The 21,767-nt window shown below is 44.8% G+C and overlaps 1 protein-coding gene across 1 annotated transcript in view; it reads left to right on the plus strand.

The window, feature by feature from the left end:
* The window catches only part of LIN54 (lin-54 DREAM MuvB core complex component), a 34,334-nt gene extending 13,473 nt beyond the window's left edge, over positions 1-20,861 (plus strand). Inside the window, exons 3-13 of the mRNA XM_014950045.1 lie at positions 612-732; positions 3,459-3,604; positions 8,412-8,628; positions 9,347-9,420; positions 9,569-9,766; positions 11,285-11,376; positions 12,377-12,448; positions 15,281-15,383; positions 16,494-16,631; positions 17,298-17,500; positions 18,184-20,861. Coding sequence (XP_014805531.1) covers positions 612-732; positions 3,459-3,604; positions 8,412-8,628; positions 9,347-9,420; positions 9,569-9,766; positions 11,285-11,376; positions 12,377-12,448; positions 15,281-15,383; positions 16,494-16,631; positions 17,298-17,500; positions 18,184-18,385 — 1,566 coding nt within the window. The 3' untranslated portion in view covers positions 18,386-20,861. The remainder of the gene's footprint in view (positions 1-611; positions 733-3,458; positions 3,605-8,411; positions 8,629-9,346; positions 9,421-9,568; positions 9,767-11,284; positions 11,377-12,376; positions 12,449-15,280; positions 15,384-16,493; positions 16,632-17,297; positions 17,501-18,183) is intronic.
* The last annotated feature ends 906 nt before the right edge of the window (positions 20,862-21,767 follow it).

The following is a 21,767-nucleotide window of genomic DNA, read 5'->3' on the forward strand; positions in this document are numbered from 1 at the left end:
GCGGGATGCGTTCCACGGCAGCGACCCCCCCCCCCCCCCTTGTACCTGGATGTAGCCAACTGATTTGGGTACTCACTAGCCAAGAACAAAACTTTCAAGGACTGACGATCCACATCCTTTTTGAGAACTGTTGCAGAAGGCTGTTTTCCTGTTTGCAGGGTAAAAGCGTGCTGCTATGTCCCAGCAGGTCAAGAGATGCTTCAGAGAAGCAGTTGTCATTTAAATCTCTCAAGGAACGAGTTTTGTTCTGATTGTGTGACAAACAGATACGTTACTTTTTTAAAGCTTCAAATAATGGGAGCCGTGCATTTAATTTTAACATTTTTATTCAGACCAACAGCATGTAAAAAATAATTTCAGCATCTTGAAGGTATGTTTGCACAGAAAGGTATCTTACGAAAAAGCTGTAAGGGATTTGGCTATCCTGCTTTGGCTGGTTTTCTAAAGTGGCATGGATGATATCCTAGTTCTCTCCGTAGTGAGAAACAATTGTTCTTCTAATTAACATGTGGAAATACTGCCATTTTTTATTTTCTAATGTACTTAATACAATAATTTAGATTCAAAATGCTCAAGTTACTTTAGGTCTTTTTTTTTTCTCAATCTTTCAGATTGCGAAGAAGACGCGAACCCCAACTTCTGGCCCAGTGATCACCAAGCTCATCTTTGCCAAACCAATCAATAGCAAAGCTGTCACAGGGCAGACCACTCAAGTGTCACCAGTCATTGCAGGTTGTACTACTTCAACTTGTTTTGCTTTGCCATTTTTCACAGGCTGTTCAAAAAGATGGTGATTGTAGAAATTTTTCTGTCTCAGTGATTTTACTGTGGTTTCTGTTGATGTACCTCAAGCAATTGAAGAAGGAAAAAAAAAAAAAGAATTTTGTGGGTAGAAGCAGATAAATGCAGTTGTTGGTGCCTTTACGCTTTGCTCATTGAGAATTATCTTTGTGATTGTAGAGTTTGATCATTTTGCTTTTACTGTAAGATGCTTTTGCTTTCTGGATTTTAGGGAGGATCAAAAAATACCTCACAGCCAGAGAAAAGGCTACTCAATAAATGGAAAGTATTTGTAGATACAGTATATAAATACACAGGGGGAAAAGGAGACACATGCTCTTGTATTACTTTAATCTGCTTATAGTTGGACTTAATGTAATACATCCAAATAACAGGAAAAAACATTTGAGTGGTAAAAAAAAAAGTGAATAAATCTGTTCAGTTGCTCGCCTACTTCAAAAATAAACATTGCAGAGGAGTCTAAGAAAGTCATTAAGGCAAATAAATGGCTTGTCTCTTTGGAAAACAAATCCATGTTTGTGTCTTTTAAAAAGAAAATAATAAAAAACCCACAGTGTAATCACTTGTTTATTATGGCAGTCTTCAACTGCTTCCAGACTGACCAACCCAAGTAGCCTAAATTCTTATCCACGTATTTAAATGAATTTGTTAAGCCTTTACAGAACTGGGACTTGAGCTGGTTTTAAAAAGAATGCAACTGTCTCCTGTATTCAAAACTTTGATAGATACAAGTGGATGACGCGTAACTGAAACGTCATCTTTTCTTTGAGCTGCACCCTGAAGCCTGACCTGTGTTTCAAGTGAAAGAAGGATTCCTCATCCCACTCCCCAGTTTTTCCCCCGTCTCAAAAAATTCCCTACCAGGTGTACAGACCTGTGAATAAGAAATTTTCTTCACTATGTTTATAAGTGTTTGAAGTAAGCTGTTTGTGTGTTTAAAAAAACAAACCAAACAAACAAAAAATAAAAAAAAAAACTCAAAACCATTAAAAAACAAAATGAGCCACTTGGAGCTGTATTACATTTTCGTCTGGCAATACATGAAAATTAGTAAACAATAAGGAACTGCAACAAAAGTAATACTAACAAGAGCATTTTTTTAAGTTTGCTGCCTCCAGAATGATGGGAAATGTCCATGTCAAAGCATATCTGCAATATAAAAATCACATATGTTAGAAAATTCCAGTTTTTTGATTGATGTGTTGGAAAATCAAGAGTACCTGTCCCTGAGCCTGTGCAAGAAGCATCACTGGGAGGTGAAAATGCTTCTGTAATTGAGAGGGAAATCTTTTTAAACATCTGCCTTTCTGCTCACCATCCCAAACAGCCAGCACAGCTTGCCAGCTTTGAGAGGCTGGCATCATTTTGGGGAAGGTGTAGTATTTATGTATTGTGTTTTGATTTTTTTTTTTTAATGTGTGTTTTTATGAATCTGATAAGTATTTTCAATTGCTTGGGAATTTCTGCAAACTGAGGTGGAAGATGTAAATTTGAAGGACATGTCAATGTAAGCAGCCAGATTCTGTTTAGGAAGCTGATGCCAAGGGGTGTAGAGGGAATGTAGTGAGAAAGTGAAAGTTGTCACCAGGGAAAAAAGAAAAAAGCAAAGCAAATCTAAAGCACTGAATACTGTAGATAGTAAAATTCCTACAGACTGACATTTTTCAGGTTGCATGTGGCTTTAGCAACTGCTGGCAACTCTCTGCACTGTTGCTTAGGCTGCACAAAAGCGAGGGTTATTCCTAGAGCCTGTGGACCTCAGAGGAAGGCAGCTTTCCACGAGAATTATGCTTTTTCTTATTTGTTCCAGTTGGCTTAATTGTCATGCCACTGGTAGGTTTCGGGTGGAATGCTGGTGTGTGTTTGTTTCTTGTTTTTATAAACGTAGTACAAAGAGAGTGGGTGACAGAAGCAATGACAGAAGTGAGTTTTGGAGGCAAAGTGCAGCAGAGGAAAGCTCAGTGGTCAAGCACTCTTTGGAAAGAATCATAGAAGTATGGAAAAAATAAAAATCTGATTTCCTTTCTGGGAGTTCCACAATATTCTGAAGACTGATTTCATGATTTGGTTTTGACGTTTAACCTTTTTCGTAGTTGTAAAAGCAGATAGTTTGTAGAGTTATGCCACCACCCATATTTTCACAGGAGTGGCAGACAGTCTGTTAGGCAGTGACAACAACCAACAACACGGAGAAGGGAAAAAAAAAACCCCAAACTTAGAGCTGGGTGTAAACAGACCAAACACCTTATTCTTGGTCACTGTAACACAGCTCGTTTCTGGGGGCTGAGGTTTTAAAAGAAAGCAGCCCTCACAGGTGCTCAGTTTCTCTGTCTGTTGGCAGCAGCCCAGCTGCCTGGATGTTTGTGCTCAGCACAGGTATTTTGCAGGGCTGCAGGCCTCAGGATGCTCTCCTACCTTTAAAGACATTTCAGCTGAACGTCGCAGAAAGCTCAATGTACATTTCAACTTTTTAAGCCCCAGCAAACTGTCTTATTTGCAATAATGCCAACTTGTTTTCTTCTTTGTTGCTAAATCTAACTTAAAGAATGCCAACATCCATCCTACCATGTAATACACTCAAGTGCACAATATGCAGAGAAAATTTTGCTTTAAAATTTAGACATAACTTGAACTGATGGTATTTTCATTATTTATAGGTAGAGTTCTTTCACAGTCTGCTCCAGGAACACCACCAAAAACAATAACGATCTCTGACAGTGGAGTCATTGGATCATCTTTGACTACAACAACACAACAGACACCAAATAAAATAGCTATCTCACCCCTCAAATCCCCTAATAAGGTAAGGAACTGATTCTGGATGCAGCCTTGTATCCCTCCTGCACAGTGGTCTGAATCATAGAACGGTTTGGATTGGAAGAGACGTTAAAAATCATTTAAGTCCCAACCCCCCCTGCCCTGGGCAGGGACACCTCCCACCAGACCAGGTTGCTCCAAGCCCCATCCAGCCTGGCCTTGAACCCCTCCAGGGATGGGGCAGCCACAGCTTCTCTGGGCAACCTGTTCCAGTGCCTCACCACCCTCACAGGAAGGAATGTTTTCCTAGTATCTAATCTAAATCTCCCCTCTTTCAGTTTAAAACCGTTCCCCCTTGTCCTGTCACTGCACTCCCTGACAAAGAGTCCCTCCCAGCTCTCCTGTAGCTCCCTTCAGGTACTGGAAGGCTGCTATAAGGTCTCCCTGGAGCTTTCTCTTCTCCAGGCTCAAAAACCCCTCTCCCAGCCTGTCTTCATAGCAGAGATGCTCTATCTCTCTGATCATTTTCATGCCCTTCCTCTGGACCCGTTCCAACAGGTCCATGTCCTTCCTGTGCTGAGGACTCCAGAGCTGGACACAGAGCTCCAGGTGGGGTCTCACCAGAGCAGAGCAGAGGGGCAGAATCACCTCCCGTGACCTGCTGGCCACACTTCTCCTGATGCAGCCCAGGATGGGGTTGGCTCTCTGGGCTGTCAGTGCACACTGCTGGCTCATGTTGAGCTTCTCATCCATGAACACCCCCAAGTCCTTCTCCTCAGGGCAGCTCTCAATGTGGATGCTTTTGCATCCATTCCAAGATGAGCTGTTCTCTCTTAGCCAAATGCTCAAACAGTATCTTTTTTTTTTTTAATGCCTTCATAAAATATTAAGAGGCTGTTTAAGGAGACACCTCAATGATTCTAATAGGGCAGCACTTATTAACCATTTCGTGCCACTGCATAGATAATTCAGTCTTCCCTAATCACATGTGAAGTAAATGAGATTGGCACAGGTGGGCAACACATGGAAAAGTGAACTCATCCATAGTAATCTGTGTGACAGACTCGTGTCACGGTGACGCTTGTATTTTTAGACTTGAAATTGTCTGGAGAAGAGGAATATTGCTGGAGAAACTTCCAAGAGTTGGAGAGCGGGACGCAAGATGCGTAGTGCATGCAAACTAAATATCATGGATCAAACCTAGCACAAGAGTAAAGAATTCTCTTTGTTTGGCCATGCTTTAGCTGTGTAATGCTATACAAATGGACTGAAGGGGCTTGTGTTTGAGAATTATTAGTGAAAGAAGCAACATGAGGAGAGGTAAAAAAATGAGGTAAAAAAAATGAAAGAGCGAAAAGACTCTTTAGGGTTACATGTTGAATTCATGGTAGATAAGTAATTCAAAGTATCTTTTAAAAGCAAATGTTTTAAAAAATTGGGAATTTTCTTAAAACGTAAAGAAGGAAGTTTAGAACAAAAAGTAGAAAACCAACCTTGTAAGGTGTGTGACTATATAGAGTATTCAAACACTGCACTCTGATCAGATCTCTAGGGATCTGGAAACTGGATTTGAAAATGGCGATGTTCTTTGGCTGAATTGGTAGTGTAAGGTGAGTTGTTTTTTTTTCCCCTGCAGCTCTCCTTTAGCATTTCCATTATGATAAAAGAGTAATGGTGCTGATTATAAAGCTGTCATTCAGAAAATCCATCCTCACAGTGGACAGTAGCTTCAGCTTCCTTGAAAACAAACAAACAAGCACCAAACCAGAAACAGCATTAGCTTTCTGCAGGGGTCTTTTGGTGCTGGAAGCCAGCGATGCCTCGACGTTTCTGATGTGTTGATGTTCTGTTGTTGTGTGGTCAGAGCTGTGTGAGTTGTGATTAAATACAGCACCCCTGGTTGCAGGAGGAACTCCTTGTACTGATGGAGAGCTGTGCTTTCACGAGGAGGAGAAACGTAGCTGTGCAGGCCACCAACGGGGCAGTGGTGGGTCCCGAGGTGTTCTTGGAATGGTGTTTGCTTAAGAATTGGCAACAGCATTGCCCTGAGGAGCGTGCACTTCTTCACTGGACAATTGCCAGCCCATAAAAGCACGTGCTGTTAGAAAGCAGTTTTTGACTTGGAAAGCCCCACGCGGTGCATGTTCTCGTCTCTGCGTACTCAGTCTCCCAAGTCACCTGAAAGGCTCCTTAAGACACAAGGAAGAGTTCTTTGGGTGGTTCTAGCTTTTCTACCAGTCTTTCTAGGTCACTGACTGGGACTGCAGATGTTTCTAAGGTTAGCACAATGGGATTCATATTCTTGCAGTAGAGGTCTGCATAAGCCCCATGGTCAGAGACCTACAGAATTAGAAATCCTTAATTTCCCGTGTCTCATTTCTAGAAAAGTACCAGGGTTTTCCATAATAGCTTTCATAAATTGATTTGCATTAATCAAATACAAAATCAGGACAGGACAAAACTGATCTTTCTTACAAAATACCGGTTTTACTTTTTTTTTTTTTCTCTTTTCTAATCTTAAGTGAATCTTTTTCTATCTTAATGTCTGTCTCCCCGGTTCAGTAAACACGAAGGGATGTGTGTGAGTGTAAATGACCAGAGTGCCTATAGCAGGGAGTGGACACGGGTGTGTGTACAGCATGAGACCAGAGACTCTTGCATTAGCAATACAGGTGACAGCTGGAATGCTGGGATGGAGATGGGGACAATAGCATGATTTTATTTCATTTTTTTCCCCCCTCAGAGTAAAGCTGGCAAAATTGTCTTTTTGAAACAGTTGTTAAAAGGTTTAGTCACTCTTAAATGGAGCTGGCTGTGTGGGATACATCCTAAGTTCCGATCCAAAGCTTTCTAACACAACACAAGGATTTCACCTGTCTTCCCTGGGCTCGAGAACATGCCCTCAGAAGAACTGTCACTTGAATTTTACAATTTTCCCAGTTGTTGTTGGATGGCAGCCACCAGTTTGTGTGCTAGAGGGAACTTTGCTCATGCTGTCTCCCCGTGATAACACTTGGGCTGTGTCTGTGCTTGCAGATAGAGCTTATTTTGAATTGCTCTGACTTGCTGAGATCTCAGTATATTAAAAAAAAAAAAAATCCCAGGAGAATGCCTTCTTTTAAAAGACCGGGCTTACATTTCTGGTAAAATACATGCAAATTGAGATTTCATTTGTGTCGTTGCTGAAAGCTGGGGAGCTGGGAAAATGTCCTAATAAGAAGTCACATCATGCTATCAACCAAATTTAATACTAAAACTTAATGCCAAGGACAATGATATGTTTAATATTGATGATAAAATATACTGAGAATATAAAACTGAGCTCCAAAAAGAGGATAGATGGAAGGAGAAAAAGGACAAATAAACCAAGGCTTGAGGTTGTTGGCAAGGGTGGAAAAAGAGGCCGTTGTCAAACTGGTAGACTTATGAATGTGTATCAATAAAATAAACACTTGCTTGTTAGCTGTTTGTAATTTGAAAGAAATTGGAAAGATGAAGTCTTTTGAATTCCAGATGTACTGTTATTCCACCTGTGGGTTCTGCCAAACCCCCCTCTCTTTCCCCCTTTTGCTTTTATTCTTAATACCTTTGGTTTGCTACTCTTCATTGTTCTTCCTTCTTTCATTTCTCATGCCTTCAGCTCTCAGCTTGTGGACTCTGTTCCATTTCCTTCTCAAGGTCTGCACAGTGATTTCTGTGCATGAATCACAAACTCTCTTAGTGGGACGTGTCTGTACCCACAGAGAGAAGTCATGCTGCACTCCAGCACCAAGTTCTGCAAGTCCTTACCCTGTGTTTTTATTAGGAATATTTCTAGGTTGTTCATTGCATGATTGTGAATATGAACTGAGCGATGTTCTCTGCAGCCACCTGAAGTGGTTTTGGCAAACGTGGTGTCTGGGGAAGCAGACTGAGCCACTCTGCTCAGGGAAATACTGTTTTTTTCTCTGGTGTTTGGTGTAGAGCCTTGAAAATGGAACTGAGTTTGCTCTGAGCTGCTGAGAGGCGTTTAACCTCTTCACATGGCCTGTGTCAGGAGCAGCGTGGGGAGTAGGGCCCGAGAGGTGATGGTCCCCCTGTACTGGGCACTGGTGAGGCCTCACCTTGAGTACTGTGTCCAGTTTTGGGCCCCCTACCATAAAAAAGACATCGAGGTGCTGGAGCGGGTTCAGAGAAGGGCGACAAAGCTGGTGAAGGGTCTGGAGAATAAGTCTTATGAGGAGAGGCTGAGGGAGCTGGGGGTGTTCAGCCTGGAGAAGAGGAGGCTGAGGGGAGACCTTCTTGCTCTCTCCAACTCCCTGAAAGGAGGGTGTAGAGAGGTGGGGGTCGGTCTCTTCTCTCAAGTCACAGGCGACAGGACAAGAGGAAATGGCCTCAAGTTGACCCAGGGGAGGTTCAGGCTGGATATTAGGAAAAATTTTTTCACGGAAAGGGTTCTCAGGCATTGGAATGGGCTGCCCAGGGAGGGGGTTGAGGCCCCATCCCTGGAGGTGTTCAAAAGCCGGGTTGATGTAGTGCTGGGAGGTCTGGTTTAGTGATGATGCTCCTTGTTTGTTGTGTGGGTGTCTATTTTTGTCAGTTGGGTTGACGGTTGGACAAGATGATCTTTAAGGTCCCTTCCAACCTAGAAGATTCTGTGATTCTGTTTTGCACTTGATTCTTATAAGTTGCAAAATTGTTATACTGTTTTATAACATCTGTTTTACTTTTGAAAGAAAAAATGGGGATAACTAGCTGACTTGCTTCTCAAGGATATGAACGGAGTTGCTCACTAACAAATTAAGGGATAAACATACCGATGTTCTTTCTGCCTTTGTAAAAGTAACTTTGTGCTGTCTGTGTTGGCTCAACAGGCTGTGAAATCGGCGGTGCAGACCATTACTGTAGGGGGAGTGGGTACGTCTCAGTTCAAGACAATTATTCCCTTGGCTACTGCGCCCAATGTTCAGCAGATTCAGGTACCTGGAAGCAAATTCCATTATGTCAGACTCGTTACTGCCACAACAGCCAATAGTTCAACCCAATCGGCCAGTCAGAATCCCACTACGAATACACAGCCTCTTCAGCAGGGTAAGTGCTCCTAACTAATGTATTGTCTGGATTCAGTTTTCCCTTGTTTGTTTTGTAAGGATTAAAATGAGTACGTAATAGAGATGCCAGATATACTTAGTTTTGTGGTAGACTCCTATCAATTTCATATTCTGTTGTTACCTCTGGTTTGCGCGTGGAAATGCTCTGCTGTGTCCAATTGCTCTGCAGTTGAGCCTCAATCCTTGGAGCATTTTAGGTTGCTTCGCCCTAGTTTACCAGCTTTGTGGGCGACTCGTGGCAAGTGCAAGTTCCTCTGTGTGAAGCCAGGACAGCCCACAAACAGACTGTCAGAACTCCTGGGAGATGAAGATCCTTTCATGTCAAACACCTTAGAGACACCAGATGTGTCTGCTGCTTTCTGAAGCTGCAGTGGAATAAAAGATTTCAAACCAAGCTATTGTTTTTGTATTCTCCTCTTGCCAAGGGAAATCTAGTGTCCAGAGGAGCTCTGTTCCCAAGCTGGTTTTTAAGTTTTAAGCCATTGCTGTGAAACATGCGTGCACACTCTTGTGCCAAATGCCTGTTTACAAAGGTATTCTTTAAACATAAATGTTACGTGCCATGAGTTTGGTCAATCTCAGCACGTAGTTACACTCTTAAGTACCTTTGTGTTATGTGCATGTGAAGGTTTGGAGGACTGAACTGTGGACTTTGAGTGAATAATGTGTGTTAATGTGCTGCTGTTTCTTGATACTAGCAAAGCCGGTGGTGGTAAACGCAACGCCCGTGCGGATGTCTGTTCCCATAGTGCCAGCACAGACTGTGAAACAGGTGAGATAAGTGTAAAAGACATATTCCTGACTGACTTTGGCTAGATGGAGGGGAAAAAAAAAAAAAAAAAAAGTCCTGTTTTAACACTTTAATGACATTTTGAATCACCAAAACAAAATGATTTCATAAAGACCTCTTTTCTCTCCAGGTAGTGCCCAAACCCATCAACCCAACTTCCCAGATAGTTACTACTAGTCAGCCCCAACAAAGACTTATTATGCCAGCCACTCCACTGCCACAGATACAGCCCAACCTCACCAACCTCCCCCCGGGCACTGTGCTGGCACCAGCACCTGGCACAGGAAACGTCGGCTATGCAGTCCTTCCAGCTCAATATGTCACACAGGTATGGTGTTAATCCAGAGCTAAATAAAGAAATAGTGCTTTTGTGGAACATGCTGCCTCCTCCTTAAAGGTTCTTGCTCCCCAGCTGTCACCTCACATTAAGGGGTCAGACAGTTTCTTTTAGGGAACCTTGACAGAGTGATGACGGCACTAAATCGTAATTATAATTAAAGCTTTATTTTCTTAACATGATTTTATTAGCATACCATAGAATTTATAATCAGAATAGCACAGGATTTCTATAAGCAGAATCAGCTTAGTAAAATTTTCTTAGTAATGTAATACAGAATTTATAATACAACTTAACTTACAATTTCTAATCACCTAGACCATCTGCAGATCGTGGTTTGCTTTATCAATATCACAATCATAATCTAGACTGGAAAATCCTAAAAATGAACACAAGCCACTCAATCCTCAGAGAAAGCAGGTATCAGTGGAGGTGTTCCTCGGCTACCAGGGTGTCACAGGTCTGACTGTCCAGCAGCAGTTCTGGTCCAAATCCCTCACTTCAGACTTGTAACTGCTTGGTTTTATAGACAGCGCTCTGCGTGCCGTTGCGCTTCCTTTGTTCTGTGACAGGGTGGTCACCACCACCTGGTTGTCCAGGTGCCTGTGACCTTCATGGCCAGTAAGGAAGTGAGTAATCAGCCTGAATCAGAATGAAAAGGAGAATAAATGAAACGTTCTGCTGAAGGCTGATCCAGTCTGTATGAACAAGGGCTCTGTCAGCTTATAACATTACTGGGACCATTACTGGGATCTGTCACAGCTGCAGTTTGACTCTGAAGCCTCTTTACTGTGACCTTCTAGTCCACCTCCACAAATCTTACCCTAAATTAAATAATACCATTTGTTGGACCTCTCCTCGGAGGTTTTGTTCCAGACACAATCTCTACCCTCTGGCCTGGCCCCAGTAGGTCCATATCTTCTTTAGTGCTGGTCTGTCTTCAGAACCTGTCCCAGCCGGAGAAAATGGCTGTGTGGAGGTAATAGAAAAAAAAAGGTAGCCCAAAACAGTGTTGTTTGGCAGGTTCTTATGAGGTTTTGTTTTTTTTTTAATGTAAAAAACAAGCTGTGGGTCCATGTATGTAGATCGTTTTACTTGCTTTTATTTAATTCTTTAATAAGAGGCTTGTATATTAAAGAAGCTACTAAAGCAATTTGTGCTGGAAGTGATCCTGCTCAATAGGGGCTGGGTTGCTTAGGAAAAGGAGGAGGAAATGAGCATGACTTTAGGAGCTGGAACTGTTTGTGGTCTGAACGTTTCTGTGTTATGTGTATGGCTGTAGACACTGTAATAGACAAAAAAAATATCATCTAAAATGATGTTTCTAGACAAAGTATGGAGGCAGGAGGTTGCAGCCTGTCCAAGTTCTACAAATGTCTAAAGCTGTGCTTATGAGCAGATTATTTTTATAACAATATCCGAAAAGTTAATTAAAAGACTAGCTACACATACTCTTGTGTATACTTTTAATTGCTTTCACGTTACACGCTAACCTTTTTGTTTTGTTAGCTACAACAGTCATCCTATGTATCTATAGCAAGCAACACTGGCTTTACAGGGACATCCAGTATCCAGTCCCAAGCACGGCTACCATTCAATGGGTGAGTGTTTTGGGGGGGGGAAACACTCACAAAAACAACAAACAAAACCCCTGCAGTGGAGGCTGCTGGATGGGGGAGCTGAGGTGTTGGGGTTTGGTTTAAGGGAAGGCTTGGTTTTTGCTGGAAAGAGGTGCTGGAAGATACAAGAGCTCAATGCCAAACAGCAAAACGGAACTAAAGCCCAAAATGGATCCTGATAGGAGGCTTTGGTGTTTTGGTTTTTTTAGTCTTGTATTTTTCCTTCAAGGCTGAAAATAACAGCTAATGTATTATTTTTCCCTTTGCCGGTCCAGCAGGCTTAGCTGTTCTGCACAGTTCTTTTGTGTTTTGTAAATGCCAAGGTGCTTTTTGTTGCTGCAACCTCAACTGATACAAACTAATCCCAAATCCAGATGCAGCTATTCAAACAAATGGATTTGATTTAATCTCCCTGGTATTACGTGCAGAAATTGCTGGATGGGGATGGAACGAATCTCACTAAAAGCGATTAGTGACACAAAATCCGAGTTTTAAGAGCATTCAGAGACTCTGTCTGATTATAAAATTTATCTATAAACTGAATACCATGGTATTTTGGCTTGCTTTTCCTTTATTCCAGAGCTCTTTGGTTTGGTTTTTGGTTTTTGTGGTTGTTTTTTTTAATTCCAAGTAGACAAAAGGAAAGGCCCAATCACGTTGTGTGAACCTTGGTTGGATCCAGTCCCCCTACATGGAGAGGGGTTCTGGGGAAGAACTCCCTGATTCCAGTTTTCAGTGAAGATGCCTCCTCTAGCTTTATGCCTCATTTCTGCTTCAGGCCTGCAGTCAGATTTGCAGAAAATAACCCAGCTCTTTCTGGGTTGGAAAGGCACTATATATAATAGTTGGTTAAATGCAGTCAGCCAAAAACCTAATGCAAGGGGAATATAAAGATTTTTTTCAAAGTTTTTATTATGAGCTATTTACTTGAATTTAAAATGGCGTGTATGTGTATAAATGCACTTTTTCCCCTCCCCCACAGAATAATTCCTTCTGAATCTGCAAACCGCCCCAGGAAGCCTTGCAATTGTACTAAATCTCTGTGTTTGAAATTGTAAGTACAGCTTGCTTTGCATTTTTTGTTTGTTTTGGATTTTTTCTTTTGTCTTATTTTTTGACATCACAAATTTATGCCAACTATCAGAATGTAACGTTTTTTAAGTATGTCAGAAATGTCATGTCTGGATGCTAACGTGAGGTTCAGTGACTGAATAGACAAGGGATTCTTCACTGATAGGTGTGAAGAGATATCATGAGATACCTTGCTATTCCATTCAGTGTATTTGTAAAAATTTGACATGAGAGCATTTCTGGGAAGGGGTGGAGGTAGCAAGGAGGGGGCAGTAACAGGAGGAGATACTGAAATTAATCTGCGATTCCTTAACCCTAGATGATTAAGAGGAAATTGTTGGTGAGCTACTCCAAGAGAAAGTGATGCAACAGTTTCTGAACCCAAATGAAGAAGTGTGTTTAACCTTTTCAGCTTGGGTTTCTTTTTGGGTAATGCAGCCTGCCTCTAAGTGGGAGGTGTGCCCTGGGCTGCCTGCCTTAAAACTGTCTGTTGTGCAGAAGACATGGCACATGGGAAGAAGTGTAGCTGTGTTTTCAGGTGTTTTACAACAAACGTGGCTGACTTCATAGTGCCAAATGGATGTTAGGTGCTATGGGATTCCACTTATTTCAGTCTTCAGTTCCTGAAAGCTCTAGAAATCCTGGGAGAATGACGGCATCACTTACAATGCTTTGCAACCTCAAAATGCTGTTTGGAAACAAATTTTTCTTGTAAATTGGTGTCATTATATCTTTGAGTGCTTAGGCATTGGTGAAGAGCAAATGGCTAATTCACTCTGGCCAAGGTGCTTTCTCAATAGTAAAAATTTTTCCCATCTGGAACGGGAGTTGCTTTTTCCCAAAAAGAATGTAGAAGGTAGGCACGTAGCCTGTTCTACAGAGAAAGAGCTTGGAGAAGTCATTTGCTCGCTGGTGCTCTGGGTTGATACTGGCACTGTTTGTCTTGGAGACCAGAACTATTCCACTGCTGAATTCTAAACAGGACAGAAAAGATAGTGTGCTGCACCTGGGGAGGAATAACCCCTGCACCAGGACAGGTTGGGGGTGACCTGCTGGAGAGCAGCTCTGAGGAGAAAGACCTGGGAGTCCTGGTGGACAACAGGATGGCCATGAGCCAGCAATGGGCCCTGGTGGCCAAGAAGGCCAGTGGCATCCTGATGGGCATCAGGAAGAGTGTGACCAGCAGGTGGAGGGAGGTCATCCTGCCCCTCTGCTCTGCCCTGGGGAGGCCCCATCTGGAGCACTGGGACCAGTTCTGGGCTCCCCAGTTCCAGAAGGACAGGGAACTGCTGGAGAGGGGACAGCAGAGGGCTACAAAGGTGATGAGGGGCCTGGAGCATCTCCCTGTGAGGAGAGGCTGAGTCTGGAGAAGAGAAGGCTGAGGGGGGATCTGATCAGGGCTTATAAAACTTCAAGGGAGGGTGTCAGGAGGATGGGGCTGGTCTTTTGTCAGTGGTGCCCAGGGACAGGACAAGAGGAAATGGGCACAAACTTGAACATAAGAAGTTCCACCTAAAGATGAGGAGGAACTTCTTTGCTGTGAGGGTGGCAGAGCCCTGGCAGAGGCTGCCCAGGGAGGAGGTGGAGTCTCCTTCCCTGGAGACATTCAAACCCACCTGGACACGTTCCTGTGGGACCTGCTCTGGGTGGCCCTGCTTTGGCAGGGGGGTGGACTCGATGATCTCCAGAGGTCCCTTCCAACCCCATAGCATTCTGTGATTCTATGGAAGCTATTGCAGGTTTTGAAGGAGTTTGTCCCTGGAACCATTCAGGGTGCTACAAAACACCAAAATGCAGTTCAACCAGGTAAATGGTTGTAGTGGACTCTGGGGCAACCATAATCTAGCTCTTGTGGAAGCCTGTTTTGCAAGGTGTTTGCAAGGTGTTTAGGCTCCTAAAATGAATATACACTCCTAGCAGGATTTGAAAAGTAACTGAAGAGGATCAGCAGTTTCCATCAGCTATAGCTGGAGGTGGTACTGGACCATTGAAACATGTCAGAGTTTGTCGTGTCCCAAAGCTATGTTTGAGTTGGGGATGAGTGTGGTGCTTCCAGATCTGTGGGATGGTGAGGTTTTGTTTTAGGTGGGAGGTAGCAGAGATCCATCAGAGCATGGCAATGTGATTGGCTTTTCCTCTCGATGTTTTACTGCTTTTTATACACATACTTAGTTCCTTTAAAAAAAAAGTCTCTGATAACTACAGCTTTACCCTCATTCATATCCTTTCCCTGGTTACCTGTGTTTCAAAGCCTTTGAGGCCTACCACTCGTTACTCCTTTTCTGCTCTCTCCCTGCTTGGGCAAACTCTGCCTCAGTTCACGGCTGCGAACAGCTTATGGGTAAAAGTAACAAAAATAAGGGCTTGTTGCTGGATTAGTCAGTTTGCCTGATGGTCGATGTTTCAGCTGTATGAGAGCTCCTGAAGGCTGACTGGAACTGGCTGGGTCAGGAACTGGGTAGGAGGTGGCTCCAGCAGGATGGCCCTCAACATGTGGCTCAGCCACCCAGGAGTCACCCTACCCAAAAAAAAAGTCTCGTTAGCTTCTCTTGCTGCGATGGGGACCGGTGCTATGTGAGCACCACCTCAGACAGACACCCTGGAGCTGGACCTGTGTCTTTAGACCCGTGCTAGAGGATTTAGACCCTGCAACGGGGCTGATACCACTTGTACAGGTGGAGCTGAGCACAGGGTGACCCTTCCCAGTCGTGGTGCACGTGCATCTCACCAGACTAAGAACGTCTGCTGCAGCCCTTAGTACTAACGCCCACGCAATGGTCCTGTTCACAAATGCCTTCTGCTTCTTTTCTTTCAGGTATTGTGACTGTTTTGCAAACGGTGAATTCTGCAATAACTGCAACTGTACAAATTGTTATAACAACCTGGACCATGAGAACGATAGGCAAAAAGCAATAAAGGTGAGGGGCCTCTTCCCCTGCTCCCCGGATGAAAGCCGTGAAAGTTTGTGTCTTCTGAAACTATGGTGCAGGGCAGAGCGTAATGACCTGATCTCCTCCCACCCGTGCCAAGGCTTAAGTTCTTTTATTACAGAATCTTCATGGTTGGAAAGGACCTCTGAGATCACCGAGTCCAACCACACACACACACAAAGACCCCCACAATCTCGGGCACTAGAGCATGCCCTCAAATGCCCTATCTACACCTTTCTGAAATCCCTCCAGGGATGGTGACTCCACCACCTCCCTGGGCAGGCCCTTCCAGAGCCTGACCACCCTCTCAGCAAAGTCATTCTTCCCAAGATCTCATCTAAACCTCCCCTGCCCCAACTTCAGACCATTTCCTCTGCTCCTCTCATGATTCCCTTGGGAGAAGAGGCCAACCCCCACCTCTCTCCACCCTCCTTTCAGGGAGCAGGAGAGGGCAAGGAGGTCTCCCCTCAGCCTCCTCTTCTCCAAACTCAACATGCCCACTTCCCTCAGCCTCTCCTCGTAGGACTTGTTCTCCAGACCCCTCCCCAGCTTCGTGGCTCTCCTCTGGACACACTCCAGCCCCTCAATGTCCTTCTTGTGGTGAGGGGCCCAGAACTGAACCCAGCCCTTGAGGTGAGCCCTCACCAGTGCCCAGCACAGGGGGACCATCACCTCCTGAGTCCTACTCCCCACGCTGCTCCTGACACAGGCCAGGATGCTGTTGGCCTTCTTGGCCACCTGGGCACACTGCTGGCTCCTGTTCAGCCCACAGGCCACCAACACCCCCAGGTCCTTTTCTGCCAGGCAGCTCCAGCCACTCTGCCCCCAGCCTGGAGCGCTGCAGGGGGTTGGTGGGACCCAAGGGCAGGACCTGGCACTTGGCCTTGCTGAACCTCATCCCTTTGACCTTGGCCCATTGATCCAACCTGTCCAGGTCCCTCTGTAGAGCCTTCCGACCCTCCAGCAGATCAACACTCCCACCTAGTTTGGTGTCACCTGTGAACTCACTGTGGGTGCACTTGATCCCCTCATCATTATTGCACCTCTAAACCCTGCTCCCTGCACGTAGTGACTGACCCTTTGGGTCTGCCTTGACAGGCCTGCCTTGACAGAAACCCTGAAGCCTTCAAGCCCAAAATAGGGAAAGGGAAGGAAGGAGAGTCGGATCGGAGACACAGCAAAGGGTGTAACTGTAAACGCTCGGGATGTCTCAAAAACTACTGCGAATGTTACGAGGTATGGAGTCCTATCTCATCTTAAAGACACTGGCTTTTTCCCTTTAGTGCTGCAACTTCTTTGATTTGCTTTGTCTCTTCTTTGGATCGCTGACATTTTCTCTTCCTTTCGATGGGTATAATGTTATCTGTTCTTCCAGCAGTTTGCACGTAGAAAGCCACGTACACAGCAAAATCCATCCCTTCTGTTGTATAAGTTTAATTTTAAACCGTGCAGCAACTTTGAACTTGGGCTTGGATTTGTCTTTTACTGAAGAGCAGTTGTTTCCTAAAGAAATGTACTGCCCCGAGTCCCTGGGAGGAGGTGGAGCAGCATCCCCCCTGTGCTCTGGGATGTTCCACACGTCTGGGGGGGCAGAAGCTGTTCTGTCAATGAGTGGTCAATCGGTGGGTGCAGAGACAGGGCCAGACTGACCTCTGGTAGCTCAACCACCTGAGTTCTGCTGGAAGCAGTCGGTTGGTGTAGAAGGGGATGAGTGGGAAACCATCCATTTGCATGTCATTTAAGTATCTCAGTTTGAGGGGAGGATTTAGGGAGAAAACTACCACTTGGGGGGGTTTCGTCAATGCCTCATTGATAAGAGATTAAAACAAATCATCTCCCTCTTGTTGTGGCTCGACGGTCAAGGTTGCAGCAGGTTCCTCATGTTTCGTTTGTCTCTTTCAGGCAAAAATCATGTGTTCTTCCATATGCAAATGCATCGGCTGCAAGAATTTTGAAGAAAGCCCCGAGCGGAAGACGCTGATGCATTTAGCAGACGCTGCAGAAGTGAGGGTGCAGCAGCAGACGGCTGCAAAGACCAAGTTATCTTCCCAGATCTCAGATCTGCTGACCAGGCCCGCGCCGGCACTCAGCAGCGGCGGGGGGAAGTAAGTTAACACAGCGCCCCGTCCCCCTCGCTCGCGGTGTGTCTCTACAGCTCCCTGAAAGGAGGGTGTAGAGAGGTGGGGGTCGGGCTCTTCTCTCAAGTCACAGGCGACAGGACAAGAGGAAATGGCCTCAAGTTGCGCCAGGGGAGGTTCAGGCTGGATATTAGGAAACATTTTTTCACTGAAAGGGTTCTCAGGCATTGGAATGGGCTGCCCAGGGAGGTGGTTGAGGCCCCATCCCTGGAGGTGTTCAAAAGCCGGGTTGATGTAGTGCTGGGAGGTCTGGTTTAGTGATGATGCTCCTTGTTTGTTGTGTGGGTGTCTATTTTTGTCAGTTAGGTTGATGGTTGGACAAGATGATCTTTAAGGTCCCTTTCAACCTAGAAGATTCTGTGATTCACTGAGAGGATGCCCTTAGAGTAGAAGCTGGAGAATTGTTCTACGTACCCTGGGCATTTTAAAATCTGTTTCAAAATGTCAGTCAGTGAAGGCAGGCACCGAAACACAACGGCGGGTTCGTTGGACTGTCACCGTGGCTTCCTCCCTCCCTCCCTCCTGGTTGTCTAAAGGCTCTTGGAGGCGGTGGGACCCATGAAATCTCATCGCTCCTCGGACTAAAAAGTTGCCCTGCCCTGGAGCTGGTGTGTTTTTGCTGAGGGTGAGTGGATGTGTCTGTGTTTCAGGCTGCCCTTCACGTTTGTCACGAAGGAGGTGGCCGACGCCACCTGCGAATGCCTCCTGGCCCAGGCTGAGCAGGCAGAGAAGATGGGCAAGTCCAAAGCGGCGGCGGAGCGCGTCATCCTGGAGGAGTTTGGGCGGTGTCTGATGAGAGTCATCAGCTCTGCAGGGAAGTCCAAAAGTGACCCTTGTGCCATGAACTGCTGACTCGCGCACGGGAGCCCTAACGAAGCGGACTGGACAGAACACTTAAGGCACAGGGACACTTTGGTTTGGCACGGGAGGATTTAATAATATTTGTTAATTTGGTGCTTGTTGTAAATTGACCTGTGTAAGATTGAAACGAGAGAATCTTTTATAACGAGACGTAGAGCCTTTTAAAACTTAGCTAAATCCTCTTATACTTAAGACAATGCCTAAAGGTCAATTCTTCTTCCCCCATGTACAGCTTTTACCTTAGGTTTCTTAAAAATTAGGTGTGCTCTCCCCTTTCCCCCAGAATAATTGCCTGAAGGGCGTATATAAATTATTATGATATATAATATTTACAGTGTATGGAGTTGCATCACTCTGTGCATACAGGTGATGTCAACAGCCGGGTGACACTTTCCACGACAGGCCCAGGTATCAGTGATGCGAGAGAGTTCTGAAGAAAATTGTGTAAAAAAATTAGCATCTAAGTGGAAGGTAGTATTTTTGTTTAGGACCTGACAGGGCACGTTCCCTTGGTGCACGGCGCGCTGCGACACAGACAGTGACACAGAGAAGGTTTCTTACAGATGTAGCATGGGACAAGTGGTGGAGGATCTCGGTGGAGCAGGGCTCAAGGAGTTTGGAGGCAGATGGAATTGATGGGGGATTTTTTGATAGGAACTGAGGTAGGCTGAGAGCTCAGGTGGTTCTTGAGCTGGAGCTTGAAGGCTGAGACAGCGGTGGGCTGTCCTCAGAGGTGAGGAGCAGCCACACCACGACGGCCGATTGTCTGCCTGGTGTCACCTGTCACCAAAGCGTGCAGCAGGTGGATGCTGTGGCTTGGATGAAGCTTGGTTGTTCAGAGCATGATCCCTCTCAGTCTGGTGTCTGTTCTAAGATCCAGTGATAACCCTGGAGAAGTGTTTAAGGCTGAGGAGCTGAGGTCACGTGAGATGGAGGAACCACAGTGGTCTTAATGAGGACTTGAGACAATCTGCATCCCAATCGACTCGCAAAGGCAGGTGGAGATCATGTTCAGCCTGGTGGTGGGTTTTCAGGAGGTTGTTTCCCCGTATCTTGGTCATTTTCTTTGTGTAAGGAGTTTTTTTTAGTGTTGTTCAGAATGGCTGTGAGACCGTCAGAGAGGATGCTAGTGCAGAATCAGGATTGCTGCCAAAACAGACACACAGATCCTTTTACACCCAGCCATGAGGCAGGGGAAATGTGTGTATAGACTGGGAGAGGGGATATTTTTTCAGTATTTGTTGCAGGCAATCTCAGATCACAGTTTTGATAGTGGAACACATGTACAAAATGAAGCCGGTAGGACACTTACCGCCAGCGTCGATAGCTGTGTTTAATCACAGGCATTTTTATTACTTCTCTCATGGAAGCCTGAACTAGCTGGGTTTTTCCAAACACGATTTTGTATTCCTTGTGTAAAACTGTAAATACAGAGAAATGCAGCAGAGCTCTTTCTCTAGGTTTTCTAGGAGGGCCAGGCTAGGGAATGCCGTGGCGACAGGGTGGGAGGATGCTTCCCTCTTGTCTTCACCCCCCAGTCCTTTCTCCTTCACCCTTCTCTGGTGTCCCCTTGAAATGCCTGGGGGGCAGGAGGGCCCTGGGGGGCAGGAGGGCCCTGGGGGGCAGGAAGGCCCTGGGGGGCAGGAAGGCCCTGGGGGGCGGGCAGCAGACAAGGTCTGACCCGCCAGGGAGCATCTGAAGGGCCCTGGCTGCTGTTAACACCTCCCCCCCAAGCACAAAGAGCAATTCTATTTGTGCAAAGCTCTGAAAAGGGAATCCACCTCTTGTGTAAGTAAAAGCCATTTATTATTTTTTTTCCCATAATTAGGACTTGGATTTACTAAAAAAATCAGTGCAGTAACTTTACATGTAGATAGCGCGGATATTCAGTTTACTTCTAGTGACCTAATCTAGTATGTCCAGTAAGATTTGTATAAATGTAAATTAGTGTAAGTGAATAAAGTTAATACCTACTTACGTTATTTTTCAAACAGATTGCAATATGCCTTCTTTTGTTTAGACTTCAATCCATGTTAATTTTGTATATATTCCGTGTCTTACTCTAAAATTGCACCTTTTTGTGATGTGTATTTATATACAGTGTGCAAAAACACTTGTGAAATTTAGATGACAGTTGTAATTATGTATGATGGCATTGCTTGAGAATATTTTGCTTGTAAAGACTTTGATGAAGGTGCAATCAAACGCTCTTAGTTCTTCTATTTTGTTTGGAACAAGCTCTCTCAAAGGTTCAGCTCGGACCCCTCTCCCCCCTCTCCCCGCTGTACGACGTGTGGGTTGGGTTTTGTACTTCCTCAGCCATTTGCATCAAACTGCTGGACAAGATTTACAGTCAAAAGTTCATCCAGTTACATGAAAATAATTGGGAATGGGGCAAGGGTTCATTTTCTAGTTCTGTTTACATCTAAAAGTAGAAAAAAAAATAAATTTATATTTACTAGACCTATTCAAAGAATACACTTTTCTATATTGTACAAATAAAACAGTCAGATAAATCACAAAGAAAAATAAACATTTATACTATTCCGTAAATACAATTTATTTATTTTTTTTGTACTCCTTCAGCACTGACAAATACACACGGAAGATTTTCTCTGAAATAGTAAAATAAATCTGTTAAGGCCACCCCCACTCCTGATGCAAGCACTACCTTGGATTTTCAAGTATGAGCTGGAATCCTCCAGGGATAAACCCCAGGAGCCGGCGTTGCGCTGTGCAGAGCCATGTGTGACCCAGGGACCAAACGCCTCAGCCGAGCCACTACCAGGTACTTCAGCCCACCTGGGAATTTCTTCTCAACTCTGAGAAAGGATTTATTTTTTTTTTTATTATTTTTTAATTTTTTTTTTCGCATGTCCTGGCTGGCAGGCTCCATTTCTAGGTTCAGCTTTTTCTAGCAGCTCGGTAAAGGTTGTGTATCCCCTCCAGGCTCGGGGAGGCTCAGGAGCCTCGTTGGGATGTTGAGTGGATGAAAGATGTTACTGGAGTGAGCTTTTCCCCCCCAGGACATGGGCCAGAGAAGGCTGTCCATCCCCTTGGGCTGTAGGAAAGGGCTTGGGGAAGGAATGAGGTGCTCAAAGTGACTTAGCAGCGGGTTTGCACCTCGTGGAGGGGCAGGGGGTGTTTCAAAGAAAGATGGTGAACATCTGAGCAAGTAGGTGCCGGGAGGAGAAAGTAGCAAAAGGTGCTGTAGGAAAAGGAGCGGTGCAGAAAATCACTTGGTTGCAATTGTGGAGTTAGGAGTGCTGAAAAATTCCAGTTTTTCCAGTGTGAGTGCAGCCAGAAGTTATCTGTGGTGGGAAACAGGGAGGTCTGTATTTTTGGAAAAGAGTGGCAATTGGTACAGGGTTCA

The sequence above is a fragment of the Calidris pugnax genome, unplaced genomic scaffold, assembly GCF_001431845.1.
Source record: "Calidris pugnax isolate Ruff unplaced genomic scaffold, ASM143184v1 scaffold42, whole genome shotgun sequence".
Lineage (NCBI taxonomy): Eukaryota > Metazoa > Chordata > Aves > Charadriiformes > Scolopacidae > Calidris > Calidris pugnax.